General features: G+C 46.4%; 1 protein-coding gene across 3 annotated transcripts in view; it reads left to right on the top strand.

Annotated features, from left to right (window-relative positions):
• Positions 1-20,081, top strand: part of SVIL (supervillin) — a 150,282-nt gene that overhangs the window by 99,602 nt on the left and 30,599 nt on the right. The window contains exons 17-23 of one of the 3 annotated variants that reach the window (XM_082647726.1): positions 1,866-1,995; positions 5,556-5,603; positions 6,125-6,202; positions 12,550-12,697; positions 16,441-16,530; positions 16,619-16,705; positions 18,390-18,567. In XM_082647726.1, coding sequence (XP_082503852.1) covers positions 1,866-1,995; positions 5,556-5,603; positions 6,125-6,202; positions 12,550-12,697; positions 16,441-16,530; positions 16,619-16,705; positions 18,390-18,567 — 759 coding nt within the window. The remainder of the gene's footprint in view (positions 1-1,865; positions 1,996-5,555; positions 5,604-6,124; positions 6,203-12,549; positions 12,698-16,440; positions 16,531-16,618; positions 16,706-18,389; positions 18,568-20,081) is intronic. The other 2 variants (XM_082647727.1, XM_082647728.1) reach the window with 2 other exon arrangements.

Raw genomic sequence — 20,081 nt, 5'->3', positions numbered from 1 at the left:
GGAGATGGTGTGGCGTTTCATGCCCTCACGAGGTGCACCACCCTCCCCAGACCTCCGCCTGTCTGCCATCCCAAGAACTCTCGGAACCTGTCCTTTTGGCTCTTTTATGGAGGCTTCATTACATAGGCCTGATTGAGCTGAATCACCAATGGCCAATGATGTAGTTAATCTCCAGCCCCTTCCTCCGCCCTGGAGGTCGGGGCGGGGGGGGGGGGGGCGGGCACTGAAAGTTCCAACCCTCTAATCACAGGGTTGGTTCTCCTGGCAACAAGCCCACACTTAGATGCTTCCAAAAGTCACCTCATCCACATAAGACAGCATTACCACTCTCATCATTCAGGAAATTCCAGCAGTTGTAGGAGCTCTGTGCCAGGAAAGGGGGCAAAGACCAAGTATATATTTACTATACATCACAATATCACAGGTAAATGAGGCGGCCTTATACCAGCTTTGTGGAGTGAATGTTGGGTCTTATCTGCTGTCACATAGCAGAAGGGAAGGGAAGGAAAAGGAAGAGGTCGGGAAAGGGGAGAGGTCCAGAGTTTGAAGCCCTTGCCCCCCTTGAACTCCTTGGGGAGTTCTTTATAGCTTGCTTTCCATTATTTGACTGAGCAAATCCAGATATACAGTATGATTCTGTATGGATTTGTAGATGCACATGGAGTCATATTTACTGCAAAATCTGTTTTCTTATTTGCTTAGCTAAACCTTTATCGTGGAGTATGATATATTTCATCCCATCTCCAATTCAGATATTTAATGGAGTCAGGACACTCGGTAGAGGGGCCCTTAGAAACCGTCTAGTTCAGTTCCCACTGTGACCAGTAAGGAACGGAGACCAGGTTACCTGACAGGAGTTAACAGCCAAATGAGCGCTGATGTGTCGCTCAAAATACACTCTTTATGGACACGCATTAATGAATGTTTAAAAGGCCCAGCCCAGCAGACTCACCGTAAGGGAAAGGAGTCCAGTCGTTGTTTTCCCTAATGTTTAAATGGTTTGAGCATCAGCTCAAACGAGTTTAATGATCACCACTTTTGTGCCTTTTATCTTTCCTGGGTTTGTCCAACTTAAATGCCCGAGACTGAAAGAGCCTCATGTCCATGAGAATAGCCTTTCATAGATTTTAACATCCAAGCAGCTTTTTATCAAGTCACACCATAGTTGAGCTAAAGTAGGTTAGGTAAAAACCTCAGTTAATTAGATTCTGCTTCTGTATATAGCTTTCCCCTGAGGAAAGTTGAAATGATAATCTTTAAAATGGATTTCTAGAGAAGTTTCTGTATTAAGAAGGCAGACTGGAAAGACCAAGTTCATTTGGAAGAAAAGAACAGGACTTAGAATACAGGGCGTCTTAACATCATCTTTTACCTGTAATTAAAACATGTGATATTCAGAGATTGTCAATAGCTTTAGATGTTTAAACCCATTTCTGCTATCCAGCTTTAGTCATTAAATGTGAATTCATCAAGTGACCAGGAGGGATCGCTCGAACACATTTTTCTCTGGGGACGTTTACTTTTATTTTCCTTCCTGCTCTCAGCCCAAAGGCAAGGAAAAAAACAGAGATATTCCTTTGGTAGAATGATGTTGCCTCTTTTATCTGGGAAAGTCAGTTTTCAGCTTTGCATTTCAATCCGATTTTAAGACTGTTGGGGCCATCTTAGAAAATATAATAATCTACATAATATAGTCATCTGTACTATTTTTCCAGACAGACTTTCTTCAGAATAAGTGACATTCATTCAAATTAGGCAGCTGTGGTCACTTCTTGGGCAAAGGCTTCTGGGTGACTTAAACCGTGGTTCTGGTACCGGGAAGGGCTGGTGCTGAACTCTTTTTGGTCGGCGTGTCTTCCCCTTAGATTAGCACTGTTGAAGAAGAGAGGCGAGGAAGACTGGAGAAACAGACGTAACAGGAGGCAGGAGTATGGCAAAGCGTCCGTCACCGGCAGCGTGCACATCCAAGAAGCGGGACAGTCGCTCAAGAAGGAGGTAACATTGTCCGTGCACGGGAAAATCATTCTAACTAACATCACGCTTGGACGTGCATCCACCAGGCGAGCATGCATAACCTAGCTGGTTACTACCCTGGGCAGCATAGCACTGGCTTGCCACGAGGGTCCACACTTAAAGCCTGTCCCACAGCGGCTTCAGTGGATCACCAGGTAAAGTCCTGAGATGTTCTAGAACTGTGAACAGCACCACGTACCTAATGCAGCAGCAAGCAAGTTCCTAAATTTGGAAGTGTGCACTTCTACTTGGGTTTCAGACCTTCTTAAATGAAGTCTGACTTTACAATGTTATCAGAGTCTTTAGAATGAAAAACTGTCATTGACCGCTAACCGTTTCTAAGTTGCATATAAAATATGGGCTTGAATGTCCTGTGCCGAGGTTGAAAACAGGAGTATACAAGAGAAGGACATGCTTGTGGTCGGTGAGGACTTATTTCATAATTGAAGACATGTTTCATGATGAGCAGGTAAGCCTTTTATTGAGAAGGTGCGGCAAAGTACGTTACAAGTTTCGAGAAAAGTAATACGCTGTTGTTGATACGGGCAAGCATTTCTTCATAGGCAAATGTAATTGTTAAATTACTAGTAATGATGACCAGCTTTGACCAGTCAGTGCACACTTTGAAAGCAGAAGGTGACTTGCCCACTGCATGGCCCGGTGATTGCCAATGCACCTGCTGGCTGGGGGCAAAGTAGACGCTGTAACACACCCCCACTGGCCAGCTTCTAGGATCAAAAGTCTTCAAACAAAAAGGAAAACAAAATACTTACAACCAGATGATCACCTGGACCCCTTCTAATCTAAAACAATTTAATACGCATCCGTGGAAGACAGAAATGATGAACGTGACCTTCAGGCGCTCAGAAACTTACATTAAGAGGAGGTGTGTCCACAGGGCTGCGAGGAGAGAGTTCTGACACTGTTTCCTGTGGCACCCCTGTGTTTTCATAGGTTAAGCTGAAACAGCAATTTGAATTCTCTTTTTTGAGACAGACATGACGTTAAAGATAATGACTAAAGACAGTTAAAGCTCAACCATTTGTAAAGTTCTCAAATCTAATTGGATATTACAGCACCCATGTAGGAAATTTGGGTTTCCAGAATGAGACCCGGAAGTGAAAGAAAACTCTGTCCCTCAAATCACTGATCCCCATTGCCCACAAACTATTTAAAAACCTGATTTGAAATCATTGGTTCACACATAACTTCAGCGCCTCATTCTTGGTCATGTCAAAAGATGCAAAGAAACCTTCCCTAGCAGGTCCCGCACGGCACGGTGAAAAGTAAAGCTACAAAACACAAAGCCAGGTAGAGCCCTCGTGATCAGTGGAATCGATTTCAGTGCTCTACCCACTTTGGAGACAGAGATCATCCGAGGCTGGGTAGCCCAGAGGCTGGGAGTAGCGGGTGAGAACAGAATGGCCTTAACACTAGGCAGAGGTTCTCAGGAGGCGAGAGATGGGAGGAGGTGACTGCGGTTGCCCCTGGCTTGAGTGGGAAGTGGTGTCTTGGGCTCACGGATGCGGCGGGTTCTGCACCAGCAGTGAACTCACCGTCACTCTCCTGCTGAGTGACCTAGTTCACTTCAGCCCAAGACAATAAGCTCTTTGAAGTTAAAATAAGCCCACCTGTTTTCAGTTTTTGTAGCAGGCATTGGGAAATCGCACGTTCTGTTGGGGTCGGGTGGTTTTCCCACGGCCTCTGACAAGCCCTTAGCTTTGTGTTTCCCAAGGGCAGGCCGTGTATTTCAGCCACGCCTTCGCCAGCTCAGATGAAGCAGGAGAGCCGCGGTGAACCTGATCTGCCTTAAGACAGTCCCCCGGGGCAGCTGGTGGGGGGGGGGGTGCTAGAGACACGGCCAGGGCTTGCTGGGTGTCCAGACGCTTCTCTGGAGAAGGAAGGACATTCATGACGCGTGCTCCATGCAGATGGGAGCTTGCTGCCTGGGCTGGAGCTAGACTTGCTAGGGGCACAGGCTCTGGAACCTTCCATCTTTTGCACCAAGGGACAAGGGACTAGATTTACAGTCAGCTCATCACTTCCTGCACAGTTTCTGAGTTCATCAAATGCACATATTCGTGGTTATGAAACATTTCACCCTTTGGCCTCCTCGAGCTTTTGTGTGCAGTGAGCAGGGTCCCACGAGTTACAGCCTGTGGAGAAGCGGAGGAAGCAGGAGATGGAGACCGCCCTCTATATAAATCACTTCCCCTGTGAAAATCCATGCTGTCCAGTAAAAATATAATGCGAGCCACACGCGTAATTAGAGATTGTCATGCGGCCACGTTAAAAAAAATGATGTAAAGGATGCCTTGAAAATCTAAAACAGTTTTTGTTTCTGTCAAAGGGTTTGTCCCAAAACAAAACAAAGTTTCGGTGCTCTAACCCGCATCTCACCGGGGGTCCTATATGGAAGAAAATACTCTTTTGGTCCATGAATAGATTTGAGGTTAGATTTTAGGTTAGTTAGCGTTTTCCTTGCCCTTCTGAAAGATCAGTCATGTCTCAAGAGCTGATGTCACTTAACATCAGTTCCTTGCTTTCCAAATTTATCCCCCCGAAATCAGGATTGACGATTTGGAGCTTAACAGTGCTAATCGTTTACCTGGCGGACCCTGCCGTTTCCTACGACGAACAGCTTGGGTCCCTCTCGCCGTGCCTCTTCCCTCCTCCTGTCCGTGGTTTAGGGCATTGCTAACCTGACTTACACGTTTTTGCCCTCGTAGTGCACAGAATTAGTTCTAAAGATGGCAAAGCCCATTGGTCTGTAGGTACGGCCAGGCTTGTAGTGCAGGGAATGTGTCCACTGGAGCATGGTACGTGGACAGTTTCCTTCAGAGTAACTCATCCCATCCCAAGAGTGAGAGACATGAAATGAAGCCAAGTTGGAAAGAAAAGGCCTTTGGCAGGAGTCTCTCTGTTTCAACTAAATTGCAGTTATGTATTTGCACCAAATCATTAGTTAAAATTCCAGCCCCATTTTGGCATCTTCAGTATTTAAGGCAGAGACGTGACTCCTGTGCCCTTGGGTCAAGATAATCATCAGTGTTTCAGACTTTTTCAGGAAATAAAAACCCTGTATAGAGTTTGTGGTTACAGCCCCGAGTCCACAGCTGAGTCACAGACCAGGATTTGATATCTGGCTCTGCTTCCATCAGCGTGTCAGGTCAGTGACTCAAGCTAAGGTCTGTGCTGTCCCCAGAACAAGTCCTTGAAAATTCTAGGAAGATCAGTCCGCCACATTCGTGTCCTGATTGGCTCTGTCATTGAAATTCGAAATCCCAATTCAAGAGCGTGAAGTCAGTTGAAGGAACCAGGCTAAGAGGGCCAGGAAGGCTGTTGGTATGACCCCCAAGTTAAAGATTATTATCCCACTGACGAGTGATGAGTTCACTTGGTGTTTGTGCCACCCGACCGTGTGGGCATGTGCATGCTTTTCCTGGAACCCAGCACAGAGTTCTCGAAGATGACTGTGACACCGTAACCCGATCCTACCCTTCCAGCCCTCTGCAGTGTCTCCTATTTGTTTTAACCTGTAGGAAGAAGGAGCATTGACAGATGATAATGCCGTTTCTAATCTGCTCTGGGTAAGCCTGACTCTCGCATAGATCTCCTCGCCACGTGTAACTCTCATCCCCGACGGTTCCCCTTGGTGCCCCTCTCTGTTTGGTTTTCTTATCCCGAGGCAAGATGCCACCTTGATCCAGAGTGGAGCGCTATCCTGTTTCCTGAAATTTTGTTTCAACCGTAGAATGAAAAAACTTGAAAGACGTTGAAGAAGATATTTTATATTCGATGTTAAAACGGTCCATGGAAGTCAGGGTTCCCCTGTATGTCACGGAATATCTTCTGTAAACTGCAGTAATCTTGCCAGTAACTCAGTTACTGCACAGAGCTGACTTGGGTCTATTTACTGTGCTTATGTGGGGATTTCTGTTAGCATTCTAAAAAAATAAGTAGGACGGACTCTTTTGGGAAGCGAATTGAAATTGCAATGAGTAAATTAACTTTCTGTGAGAGAAATCCTTGTTTTTGTCCCTCCCCCTTCCCCACCCCGCTGTGATAAATCTTCTCTTTTCACCTCTAATCCTCTTGCTTTGCTCTATAGGAACCTGTATATGCTTCTACTTATTCTCCTGCTATACCTGCTGCCCATAAATACCTGTCTTTTGTATCTATTAATCAGGTGAGGAATTGCCTACACGTATTAAGCCTCATTGCAATTTCTGAGCAGCAGGGAGAAACTTGTTTCATTTGGGGAAGTAACTCCTGCTGCATTTCTGTGTGTGTGTGTGTGTGTGTGTGTGTGCGTGCGCGCGCAGATGTAATTGCTACTTCATATATTTAGGGTCAGTCACCCACACCTCAACTTTCGCTCAGACCTCTAGGGAGACCTATGGTGTTAATTCATCTCATAGTCACGTAATTGGTTGAAGAGGAAAGTCCCCCATTTTAATCTCCAAGGTTTATATCCTAAATTGAGTCAGGAGCCCAAGAAAGGACCCCGGGGCTATCTTGATAAAGTAGGAGGAGGTGGCCCAGGTGCTTTGGGGCGTGGAAGAGACAGGATGGAAGAGGCGGTCCTGATGGGAGCTAGCTGCCGTGGTGCTGTTGGCATGGCAACCACAGCCCTCCTTCCCCACTCTCCACCTCCACTGCACCCCGTCCGAACCCCGCCACAGAAGGGAGACCTAGCCTGGGCTGATATGATACATTGGTACATGATATGTGATGATGCTTAAAGCTAAAAATACCAGTGATTGTTATTCCCCTTGGAATGTCCCTGGGGTCAAAGTAGCTAGAAACAGTGGCTGCATCCCCTTTGCCACGAGCCCCAGGTGCTAGTTGCCTTCCGTCTGGGGGACCTGGCCGGTCACTCCCCTCTTAGGGTTTCTGTCTCCTCACCAGCCCTGGGACCACGCCTCTCAGGTGGCCTCCAACTAGAAGTCTCATGACTGTTCTGTTCCTTTAGGACTAGTGGTGGCCAAACAGGTCTTTGAGGGAGAGGCACAGGGTTTCAGCCAGAGGAAGGGTCTGCTGGGTCCTCCCGGCTTCATCTGGCATCTTCACAAGCAGGAACTCCCCGTTTCTCTCCCGAAGGCGGCCTTTCCCTCACTCTTCTTAGTGCCTTTCCTCTGAAGTTAGGGATGCGGGTCTGTGGGAGCCCAGCCCTGCATTGCCAGCTGGGGTCCACCCCAAAAAAGAGGCTGAAATCTGGAGCGGACCTGCTGTCCCATCACTAAGGGGGGAAATGCCTGTTTGCTTCTAAATAAGCCAACGTGAGACTTTAAAAGAAAAGATATGTTACTCAAGTCTTTAAATATAACTTATGTATATTATATAATACACATGTCGTGTGTATATATATATATATATATATATATATGGTATGCTTTTTTTTTAGACTTTACTTTTTAGAGCAGTTTTAGGGTCACAGCAAAATTGAACAGGAAGTGCAGAGACTTCCCCTAACCCCCCCCGCCACACAGCCTCCCCCATCATCAGCGTACCCCACCGATGGCATGTTCATTACAGTTGACAAGTTGTCATCCCTCAGGGCCCATCATTTATATTTGGGTTCACTCTTGGTGTCGTACATTCTCTGGATTTTGACAAATGTATAATGACGTGTATCCATCATTGTAACATCATACAGAGTAGTTTCACTGCCCTGAAAACCCTCTGTGGGGACTTCCCTGGCGGTCCAGTGGTTGACACTCCACACTTGCACTGCAGGGGGTGCAGGTTCGATCCTCGGTCGAGGAACTAAGATCCCATGTGCCGTGGAGCGCGGCCCCAAAAAAAAAAAAACCGAACAGAAAACAAAAACCCTCTGTGCTCTGCCTCTTCATCCCTGCCTCTTCCCCCCACCCCTTCCCTTGGCAACCACTGATATTTTTACTGTCTCCAGAGTTTTGGTCTTTTCCAGAATGTCATATTGTTAGAATCGTACAGCATATAGCCTTTTCAGATTGGCTTCTTTCAGTTAGTAATATGCATTTAAGTTTCCCCCATGTATTTTCATGGCTTGATAACTCACTTCTTTTTACCACTAAATAATCGTCCTTGTCTGGATGGACCAGTTTATCCATTTGCTCACTGAAGGTCATCTTGCTTGCTTCCAAGTTTTGGCAATTGTGAATTAAACTGCTATAAACATCCATTGCAGGTTTTTGCGTGGGCATAAGTTTTCAACTCATTTGGATATCAAAGAGTATGATTGCTGGATCTTATGGTAAGAGTATGTTTAGTTTTGTAAGAAACTGCTGAACTGTCTTCCAAAGTGACGGCGCCATTTTGCACTCCCACCAGCAGTGATGAGGGTTCCTGTTGCTCCACAGCCTCGCCAGCATTTGGTGGTGTCAGTGGTTTGGATTTTGGCCATTCTGATAGGTGTGTAGAAGTATCTTGTTGTCTTAATTAGCATTTTCCTGATGACATAGGATGTTGAACATCTTTTCATCTGTACATCTTCTTTGGTGAAGTGTCTGTTCAGATCGTTTGCCCATTTTTAAATTGGTTGTTTTCTTCTTGTTGAGTTTTGAGAGTTCTTTGTATAGTTTGGATAGCAGTTCTTTATCAGATATGTCTTTTGCAAATATTTTCTCCCAGCGTGTGGCTTGTCTTCTCATTCCCTTGACAGTGTCTTTCACAGAGCAAAAGGTTTTAATTTCAGTGAAGTCCAGCTTCTTAGCTCTTTCTTTCATGGATCATGCATTTAGTGTTGTATCCAAAAAATCATCACGGAACCCAGGCTCATCTAGATTTTTTTCTATGTGATCTACAAATTTTATAGTTTTGCATTTTACATTTAGGTCTATGAGCCATTTTGAGTTAATTTTTGTGAAGGGTCCAAAACCTGTGTCTAGATTCTTTTGTTTTGCCTGTGGATGTCCAGTCATTTGTTGAAAAGACTATGAAAAGACTGTCTTTTCTCCAGTGTATTACCTTTGCTTCTTTCAAAGATTAGTTGAGCATATTTCTGTGGGTATATTTCTGGGCTCTCTACTCTGTTCTCTTGATCTATTTGTGTTTTTTCACTAGTACCACACTGTCTTGGTAGTAATGGTACTTTTGTAGTAGCTTTGCAGTAAGTCTTGAAGTTGGGGAGTGTCAGTCTTCTGACTTTTTTCTTCCCCTTCAATATTGTGTTGGCTAATCTGGGTCTTTTGCTCCTCCATATAAACTTGTCTGTTAATCAATACCCACAAAATAACTTGCTGGGATTTTGATTAGAATCGCACCAAATCTATAAGTCAAGTTGGAAAGAACTGACATCTTGACAAGATGGCATCTCCCCATCCATGAACATGGACTATCTCTCCATATCTTTTTTAGTTTAAAGAAAAATAACATTTACCAGAGGCAATCTATGTCTTATCACTTCAAAATTAAAATGGCCTAAAATTCCTGTATTTTTACTTCTGGACAATTTTCCCAGATAAATGTTTTACATACCAGTGATGGGGCACTAGCTCCTCAGTGTTCCTGGAGATCCTTTCCTCCAGCAGCCCTGGTATAGATATCCAACAGTGCAGGGGCTCAGAGAGGGAGACAGAGCATTGAAACACAAGCTCTGCCTAAATGGACTATTTGTCTCTTGTCAGTCCTCAACCCACGTTTTCTTCTTCCTCACATGCCTCAGGGCTGTATCAGAATAAGATTTTCCTTGTTCCCTTCCTTTCATCTTAGTTGCCGGGAAGGGGTGACAAGGTCAGATTATAGTCACTTTGAGGTCCAAACCTAGTTGAGATCTTTTTCCATGTTTTGTTCAGGCCACGTGAGGCTCTGGGCACTGATGATGGATGGAAATCACTTTAAAGAGATGGCAGAGCTCAATTCCCATAACAGTGCACAGGATTCGAAATGGTGATAGCATTTTTGAAAACTGAGAAGTGACGATTTGTCACTGTACCTTATTTCTCTTAACACATGATTCTGTGATTTCTTCCTGTCATGTAGTTTCACTAGAGGTAATTAAGATTGAAAACTTAAAAGTCAGGTCACAGTATTTTCTATCTATGAAGCTCTCCACTTATAGAAGAATTTTACCCTTAGATCTGCACTAATCCTAGTCACACATGTTAGTTCTCTCTCGTGTATCACCTCCTGTGTCAGAAACGCTTAGTGAGATTTGCACAGTGATTTCTCAGGTGTACAGAGGCAAACCCATCAGTAGCAGTATGGTAAGCTGAAAACACTCTTGCAGCTCAACCCTTTGCACAGTTTCTAGCTGTGTCCTACCAAGTCTCCGTCCATCCCTAAGACCCTCCTTTCCTCCCAACTGTTTCACTGCCTTCTCCTCCCCTTCTCCTTCCCCTTCTCCTTCTTCGCCCTCTTCTTCTTCTCCTTCTTCTTTTCTCCTTCTCTCTCTCTCTCATTCCCTCTCTCTCTCTTCCCATCTTTCTGCATCACGTTCATGAGATCTATATTTGAAAGAGTTAAAGATAGACTGGGTAGGGCTTCTATTCATATTATGCCCCAACTCCCTTACTCTCCCAGTCAATCCTAAATATCATCAACTAAACCTAGGAAAACCTGAAAAATGGCACAGTGCTTACTATACTATGTATTATGTCCTTCTCTAAATGAGGAAAGGAAACCTTCGAAGGGAAAAGCAAGACAAGACAATCATGAAGTTTTAAGCTAAAAAAAAAAAAAAGTACATAGACGAAGATGTCTATCTTGCCTGTTTTCACATTTTGACTTCTAAAATTTAATAGCAACTTGTGATACATTCTATTAATTTCTAAAGGGAATAAATAAACTGTGTATATTCATACATATAACGCACGCATATGATATATATACAAGATATATATACATATATATAAGATATATATATCTTACTGCATTATAGAACCATTTAAAGTCAGATAAGGGGAATCAGGGGCCTCTAGACCAACCCTACTAAGTGGCAAAGTTAAGGTGAGACTTCTAGAGAAGCAAAAACGTTATGTTTAACAACATCATTTAGAGGCGAGTGGAAAGCGTGCTCCTTAATGTAGATCTGGCACCACCGGACACTTGGAATCCTGGGACACCTGTATCATCCCAGGGCTTCCGTGCATCACGCTCTCCCTGGAGCTGCGGGAGAATCCAGGTGCCTTGGGAAATGGAATTGTTGATCCGGGGACACCATTTTTCTGAGTCATGAACCACACTTCCCGGGCACCAGGGCTCTGAAGATTTCGCTGAGCTCACCATAGCACTGGTGATGTCTGGATCTGCGGAGAAGAAAACTTTCTTGGCACTTTATATGTTTTTGAAAATATTTTAAGGCTCGTGTCCTATTGATTTGATTAAAATTCACTCCTGAAACTTCATTTTCCAAGAAAACTTATCCTCTTTTCTGAATTTTGATGAGGTTTTCCTAGCAGGTCCACCTCATAGTTTATAAGGGCCTGTGATTCAGAGAATTACTTGGAATTAGGGTCATCTCACCACTCATGAGTAGGAAGGACCTGGAGATAGAAGCTCTTTCTGTTCTAGGGACGATGCTTTTCTTTCCTCTGCACTAGCTTCCACGGCTCCTGCCCTCCCCCTGTGTGCCCCACCCCGATACCCAGGGGGATTTTGTAGTGAAAGGAGGGACGGGCGAAGGAGGAGAGAAAGGAGACTTTCTCCAGCCAGCATTCCAGCACCTCCCGGCCCGGTGTCAGCCTGCTACGGTCAATCACTCTCCCGGCCACGCCCCTTCCTCTGCACTGGTCCTCGGCTCCGTCCTCGGCCTCCTTCCTGCCCATCCCCCTCCTTTCCTGGTCTCCCTCAAGTCACCCACCACCTCCAGCTTCTGCCTTTTAGGCCAAATGAGTGTCACCAACGGCTTAGAAATTGAAGAGGCACCTATCTCCAGAACCCCAATTAGAAGCATTTGAATGCCTTTTTTAGGTAGAACTGTTACTATGTATGTAGGTTATCTCTATAGCACAACTCAGCCCCAGTGTCAGATATTCTGTGACTTAAAAGTCACTCTTATGGGCTTGACCTGGTTGCCTAACTGCCCATGTAACATAGTTGCTCTAGGAAAAAGCACGCGAGTTCCAGGAAGCCTTCTGATAGCACATCCTCCCCTAATCAGCTTTCCTTCCTTTATGATTGACCATGTTCCTCGTGAACTTAAGAGGGTAAGATTTTCTAGACCCACCGTGCTCTTTGTGAGTATAATGGATAGAGAGTCCTAGTCAACTGCGTTTAACTAGATAAGTAAAACAGAGCAACTTTAAAACCCTGTAAAATTCATGGCAGGAAGACAGTCTATTTTTGTTTCTTTTTACAGAGTATCGTTTTGATATTCCAGCGTTGCAAACAAATAAGTGAAAAACAAAGTTCTAACCTACAGTTCCCGCGTTGGTGGTGGCGATCTCTAACCCAAGCTGGAAATAGGGAAGCCCAGCCTATTTCAGCGAGAACAGCTGGGACGCGTGGGGACGATGCACGGCTGCGCTCTGCCTGCTTCTCAGTTCACGGGGGGCTGCGCGCTAACGCTTCTGTCTCTGTGATTTGCTCTCCTGTTTTCTTCTGGGTAAACAGCGGGTCACAGAAAGTCGAGAGAGCCAGATGACGATTGAAGAGAGGAAGCATCTCATCACTGTGAGAGAGGACGCCTGGAAGACCAGAGGCCGAGGGGCAGCCAACGACTCCACCCAGTTTACCGTGGCCGGCAGGATGGTGAAGCGAGGTCAGGATGCGTGTCCGCGCTCCGTCGACCCCCCACCCCCCCCCATCCCCGCCCACGGAGGAGACGTGGCCGGGGAGGGCTCAGTGTGAAAAATGAGGCCTTAGTCCGTTCTGGCTTTCACTCTCGCTGAAATTGTGCACGCGTTTTCTGGGTAGGTTTGTGAGATATTCCTACCGAAAGCCTTTTCCTACGACGCCGTCATCTTCGACGTCAGACGCGTAATGCAATTAGTCACGTTTCAAAACAGCCATTTGGAGATGGAGCCCAGGTTTCAAAAGCGATTTTGCAAATCTGCTAACAAAGCTTAGTCCTTTCCTGTCGTTGCTTTGAAATTATTTCCATTTTCTTGCCATCTGGCAGTCAGTTCACCCAAATAAGCCTTTTTCTCAATGAAGGAGGAGTTTCTGTCTTCTCCCTTTTAGGGTAATTCCCAGGTCTCTTTCCATCAAACCAGAGTTCCCTGGCTTCGGAAGCCCCGTTTCCAGCGATGTTTTAATAGCTGTCCAGAGGATGGATCCACTTCCACAGGGGAGTGAGATTTCCCTACAGAGGGGCAGTTTCCCTGCAGCTGAGCTCTTGGAACTAATTTGCAGCGGGGAATCCAAAGATGTATGAAAGTGATGAATCACGTGGTTAGAAGTCACCAGAGAGCTGAGGGGCTGCACATCCTGTAGGAGATGGTTAAAATCTGGGGTCCTTGTTCACCTGCGTGCACGTACCTTCATTCTCTAAGCTGTGGCTTAAGCAAGTTTCTTAACTTAGTGATAAAGGTTTTCACATTCAGGTAGAGTTAACTTCCATTGGTGTCTGCTTTCTAGGTTTGCAGTTGGCTTTCCTCAAAACCTTTCAGGATCCTCACTCAAAGACAGTGCCTAGCTCATTGTAGGCTCATGATAAATATTTGCAGAAGGAAAGGAGGGAGGCAGGGAGGGAGAGAGAAAGGAAGGGAAGGAGGGAGGGAAAAGCCCCGAACTGAGATGAACCTAGATCTTGGTGGAAAAACCCTTTGTAACAAATTTATTAACTTTGCTTGGAATTGTCAAGGATAACAGAAGATAATTTACTCTCAGAATGAGGTGGCATTTGAATATGTTCTGTATACTTTACATGACCCCCATCCCCATGTTAACTAAAGCAGATTAAGGCCCACGTTGGTTAAGAAGAACTCGAGCTGAGAACTTGAACTGGAGCTCAGACCTGCCAGCTTCTAGCCCAGGCTTTTATCCTGATGACTTTTCACTTTGGTTTCCTCTTTCCTCTTCCATCTGAAAAGATGGTAATTTATTTGAAGTCGGGCCCTTACTACCAGATACCACTGCCCTTGTCCACAGGAGTGTCAGAGGAAGTAGCTTTGCTCTTAGGCAGGTTTGGAGAGTAAAGTCAGAGATGTTCCTCTCCCTTAGTGGATGAGTTCGCGTTCACGTGTTTCTGAATAAATCAGGGATCTTGATTTAACGGGTGCGATATGACTTTGCTCAGGAAATAGTTTTCTTGTACTTTCAATCTAATGGAAAAACTGGACCCTGGTTTTCTAATATTCGTTACCACCTACACAGTGATGTGTTTCACTCAGTCACCGCTCTTTTGGATTTGCAGTGATAGGGCGTCCAATGTCCTACATGCGCCAAAGAATTAGTAGTCCCCACTCTGCAGCCACCGAGGTTTCCCATCTCCTCCGGTTACTGTGTACCTGCGAGCTGCCGAGAGGCGTGCCGTACCCTGATTTTCATTCTCTCACCCCAGAACACTCTCTTCTCCCCAGCCTCGCCAGGACTGTCTCCCTTTTTCTAATTCCTAGACGCTACATAACAGTGAGGACGCCACAGATTTCTGTGGTATTCTAGAATTCTCCTGGAAGGAAGGTACTCAAAGTGCACCTTTGAATAAGAGAGATGTGAAATGTTCCTGAAGAGAGCAGGTGACTGGTTATGGCCTGTAGAATTCACTGAAAAGAGGTGTGGGGAATGCTTTGTTTTGTTTTAACATGGTGAAATTTAAATCTGTGTGCCCTCCCCCACTATGGCCGAACCCTACATCTCTCCAGGAAGGAGCTGGTCCACCTCTGGGAGCTCCGCACTGCAGCCTGAACAGGCAGCAGGGCGCGCGGCGACAGCACGAGGGGCTGGTGTCCTGGTCGGCTGGAGTCAGGCCTGTTTTATTGGCTTCCGAGTTAGTGACCCTCTGTGCTCATGAAATCTTCCCGTGCCTCTTACGCACCCTCCTGGCAGGTCCCAGCCGGTGACACCAAAGTTTACTTATCCTCTTAGCATCTTTCAAGAAAGTTGACTTTCTCACGGATAGAAACCCTTTGCAGTTCCGGTAAAGAAATCATTTTTTAAAATGTTGACATCATTAAGGACGTATACGTACATGTTGAGACGTACTTCTAGAATATCACCTAAGATTGAAGCTGTAAACTGCATTTCAGTATTTTCCCTAAAAGTTTTGTGCTGCAGTGCATCCCGCTCCGCCTCACAGGAGGGAGGGGCAGATCCACCCACTCCAGTGATTCTTCTTCCCGTGAGTGACAGTGATTTACATATTCTCCCTTTGTGGTTCTCAGAGCGATACTTAACATGGCAACGTCACCTAAGGGTTTCTCGTTTCTTACAAACAGAGACAAAGAATATTAAGGTCTCATTTTGTTCTTTGTAACTAATTACTTCCCTTTGGAAGCCCTCCTAAGGTTAGGGAAGAATACTCATCTTTGTCTTTATTAAGGTTTCTTACTCTAATCAGATGCCTTCTTCAGGCTGGAACGTCTGTCTTTCCCTCTCATGTGTCTTTTACCATTTCTCCGTTGAAAGATTCCCCATCCTGCTTCTTGGTAGACGCAGGTGGAAGCATGTCCCTAGCTCCCAGCCACACCTGACATGGGTGCGATCCAGTCACAGATCAGTACAGATGGTTCCTCTTGTGCCTTTCTTACAGAGCTTAGCACCCTCTGCATTATTGCCCAATAGGACCACACTCTGAGTGACGCCCCCAAAGGCCAGACTGTCCCCATGTCCTCTCAGCTGGGAGGGACACTGCGGGGCACTTGCCGGCCGGCGTGGCAAGCCCAGTCTCCCCCATCCTCTGCGGGGATGGTGCAGAAACAACTGACCGTCCGCATCCTCGCGTTCCGCAGCCACGAATTCAACCAACCGTGATCAAAAACAATTTTAATTCCAGAGAATTCCCGAAAGCAGAACTGGAATTTGCCACCTCGGCTCTTTACACAGCATTTACGTTGTCTTAGGTATAATGAGGCATCCAGAGATGGTCTAGAGTACACGGGAGGGTGTGCGTAGACTCTATGCAAATCTGCCATTGTGTATAAGGGACTTGAGCATCTGTGGATTTTGGTACCCACGGGGGTCCTGGAATCAACCCCTTGTGGATACCAAGGGACGACGGTATACTTTCTCTTCAGCTACCCCCACTGCCCCCAAAGCCTCCAGACGTCACCGTTTCATCTGTTCGAGGACATTCTGGTTGCCTTCGTGTCTTCGTGGTTCAGTGTGGAATGGCAGCCTGACAGCCGCTGCAGGCCTTAGAAGCAGCAAAACCCTGTCTCCATTGGCAGGTGTCCTGCACGTGTGGGCACGGTCCCTGCCAGATGCACATATGTGTGTCCCATGCGTGTGTGTAAATTCTGTGAATTGTCAGATCTCCGTTGGGACTCGTGGCCGTCCCTCAGGGTCCTGGGAACTTCCGGAAGTTTCCTCAGATGCTCAGTAGCTCCTTTGTCTGCTCTGCAGGTCTGGCGTCCCCCACTGCCATCACCCCAGTAGCGTCCCCTATCTGCAGTAGAACGAGGGGCACCACGCCAGTTTCCAGACCCCTGGAAGGTGAGTCACCAGGCACCCAATGGGCCAAGAGGTCTGTGATCAGAAGAGCCCTCCGTGCTTCTCTCACCTGTGTTTTCTACTTGCCTAGATATCGAAGCCAGACCAGACATGCAATTAGAATCAGACCTCAAGCTGGACCGGCTGGAAACCTTTCTGAGAAGGCTGAATAACAAAGGTACACGCCAGGAGCCAGAGGGAAGCTTGGGTTCATGTGCTTGTAGCCAGTGTGACTCGGGTTTCAGTGGGTAGCTCAGGAAGCCTAGGAACACCTGCCCTGCTCTCAGAGTCTCTAAATCCCGGATTGCTTTTTCTCCTCAGCTAAATTGTCTTCTATTATGACGTCACCAGTTCATACTGTAAGCATTATCTTTGTTGTTAGGTTTTAAGAAATGAAGTTATTGGTCAACATTGATTAGATTACCAAACTCTGGTTCACTTGGTAATGAACTCAGTAGGGAGCCCCCAATAACACATTTGTTCCTGGATCTAAACCCTTGGGATGGACTTCCCTGTTGGCGCAGTGGTTAAGAATCCGCCTGCCAATTCAGGGGACACGGGTTTGAGCCCTGGTCCGGGAAGATCCCACGTGCCGCGGAGCGGCTGGGCCCGTGAGCCATGGCCGCTGAGCCTGCGCTCTACAGCCTGCGAGCCACTACTGAGCCCACACGGCACAACTACTGGAGCCTGCGTGCCTAGAGCCCGTGCTCCCCAACAAGAGAAGCCACCTCAATGAGAAGCCCGTGCACAGCAACGAAGAGTAGCCCCTGCTCGCTGCAACTAGAGAAAGCCCGCGCGCAGCAACGAAGACCCAACGCGGCCAAAAATAAAATCAATTAATAAATAAATTTATGAAAAAGAAGTAAATAAACGCTTGGGATGTCATCCAATCAGGATTGTAGACTCGGTAATTTTGCCTTTAACCCTGAAAGCAGATTATTACACGAAATCAACGTGAACTTGGGCCTGATAAACTTGCAGTCGTATATGTCAATTTCCAGTAAGGTAGCAGCTGCTATTATAATCACAAATGATTTCTAAAAGAAATTTCTAGTGAATAAATAAAGATTTCAATACAAAAGTCCATGAAGTATATATAATAAAAGAATAACATGCAGAAATAGCCTCATCTCTTAACGAAAATGTCCAGTACTTGCAATTTATCAAATACTAAGCACTGGAGTCCCTGCTATTGACAGTGACCCCTATAGGTTGAAAATAATACAGACAACCACCTGAAACCAGAAATACAAAAGTGTAATATAACAACAAAGCTGGCAAGGCGAAGAATGCAAACGAGTCAGAGTTTACTACCTACATGTAACGGTGATCTAGCCCGGGGGTCGGCAAACTAATCCAGCTCACCTCCTCTTTTGGTAAATAAAGTTTTATTGGAACACAGTCGTGCCCATTCCTTAGCATATTGGTAATAGTTGCTTTTGTACTATAGCAGCAGGGTCATGTAAGGGGCAACACAGGTCAAATAGACTCCCGTGCAAAGCCTAAAATATTTACTACGTGACCCTTTGCAGGAAAAGTTTTCACCAAGCCCTGATCTAGAAGGAGGCTGAGCTAGTTCTGCGTCCAAAAGAGCAAAAAGAGCAGGTTCAGAAATTCCCGGTGTGCTGGAGCCTCCATCCCTCCTAGCACTCACAGTGCACGCTCTGTTCAGACGGGAAGTCCTCTCCTGAGAAGGCAGCTGATACCCAGGAAGCATCTACAGAACCCTGGACATCCCTGTCATGTTTGCTCCACTCCTGGACCTTAGCGGGAAGAAAATCATTTTTAAGATTCAGTGAAGCATAGTTGGAGTCATGTTTTTACACAAATCTCAGGTCATTGATTTGCTTGTTTGTCGGTAGTTGGTGGGATGCAGGAAACGGTCCTCACCGTCACCGGGAAATCCGTTAAAGAGGTGATGAAGCCGGACGACGAGGAAACCTTTGCCAAGTTCTACCGCAGCATGGATTCCGCTCTACCGAGAAGCCCCGTGGAGCTGGACGAGGACTTTGATGTCATTTTCGATCCTTATGCCCCCAAGTGAGTTATTTCATTTCCCATCTTTCACCCCTGGAGAACGGATTCCTTCACTGGTCTCCACACAGCACTTCCTCGAGAATCTTCTCTCACTGTTACCTCCTTCTGCGATAGAACTTCATTGCAGCCAGCCTGATACCAGCCAAGGTTCTTGGCCTCCCCCAGTCAATAGAAGTTGATAACAGGCCAGACAAGAAATTCAGGCAGGGCTTTATTGGGACCCCTGCTGCAGCAGTGGGGAGAGAGAACAAGTAACAGGTTCCCTTGCTCGCTCCCCGAGGGGGGTGAGCTGCTTCCTTATATGGGGAGAGGGCAGGGGCGGGTCCAGGGGTCGGGCTGGAGGCGTGGCTTAGGTGGCTTGCCCACCCCTTCGGTGGTGGTGTGTGTATAGGGCATGGGCAGTGCCCTGCTTTGGCTCCTGGTACCCTGTTTTTGCTCCCTGCTCTTCAGAAGCAGCAGTTGGGTTTTTTGGTCTTTCTGTATCCTTTGTCCATAATTTGGCCCAATTGCACATGCACAGTTATTTTTAGTCCCTTATCGTTTTTTGTATTTTGTTGCTTGAGGAGAGGCGTGTGTCCAGGTGTAAGCCCTGCAGCAAAGGGTCTCAGGTCCCAGCCCGTCTCAAAATCACAATTCTCTAGAACCAGACACTGGGCTAGATAGAGCTTGCGTACCCAGGACAGACGTCCCCTCCGGCAGAAAGCCTTGCATCCCCACCACATGCCTGGTCCATAAAAATAAAGTGACTGTGTTTATCATGTCACTCAAATATTGTTTTGCAGACTTTATGAACACTGGTTAGCAGAAATTTCTATGCCTTTCTTCATTTGACACGTCAAATTCTTACTCAACTTTGCAAACTGTTTGGATCACCTGGGCTCTAATGAGTACAGCTAACTAGAAAATCAATGAAACGTGTTACTTAATTTGCAATCGTTGATAAGATCAATAGATCTGAGGGTTTTCTCAGTGATGTCCCAGGGTCCCTCTTCATGCAGGAACGTGACTAAACCACCAAAGAGTGTTCCTGGTGTTAGGATTCCCTTGGTTGTGATTGCCACAAAGAAAGCCAAGTCCAGCTGGCTTCAGCAGAAGAGAGGCGTGGAGGGAGTTACAGGTTCACCCCTTGAAAAGCGCAGGCATGAACTCAGGTTCCAGGGGCTCAGAATGAGGTCTCTCGCACCTGGTTCCTTTAGGCTGGCTTTCCTCTCAGTCAGGCTGCCACCACGTGGTAGATGGTCACCCCTCACTCCGGATTTATATCCCATCTCCTTGGCCACCGCCAGCACAGGCTGCTGACCTGCCCAGCCTTCCCAGAAGAAGTTCCAGGCTTGATTTTCTTGGGTTTGCATCCAGCCCTACAGCCATCATTGTGGCCAAGGGGATGGAAGATGCTGATTGGCCAGCAGTGGGTGGTCTTTGGATTCCCCCTCCGGAGCCAGGGTAGGGGACAGGGCATGGAGGGAGATGGTTCCCCCAAAGGAAAGTCAAGGAGCTCTTACGAGAAGCAGGGAGAG

This window comes from Grampus griseus (genome assembly GCF_964374135.1).
Source record: "Grampus griseus genome assembly, chromosome: 2".
Lineage (NCBI taxonomy): Eukaryota > Metazoa > Chordata > Mammalia > Artiodactyla > Delphinidae > Grampus > Grampus griseus.
This window is presented reverse-complemented; position numbering and strand designations above follow the sequence as displayed.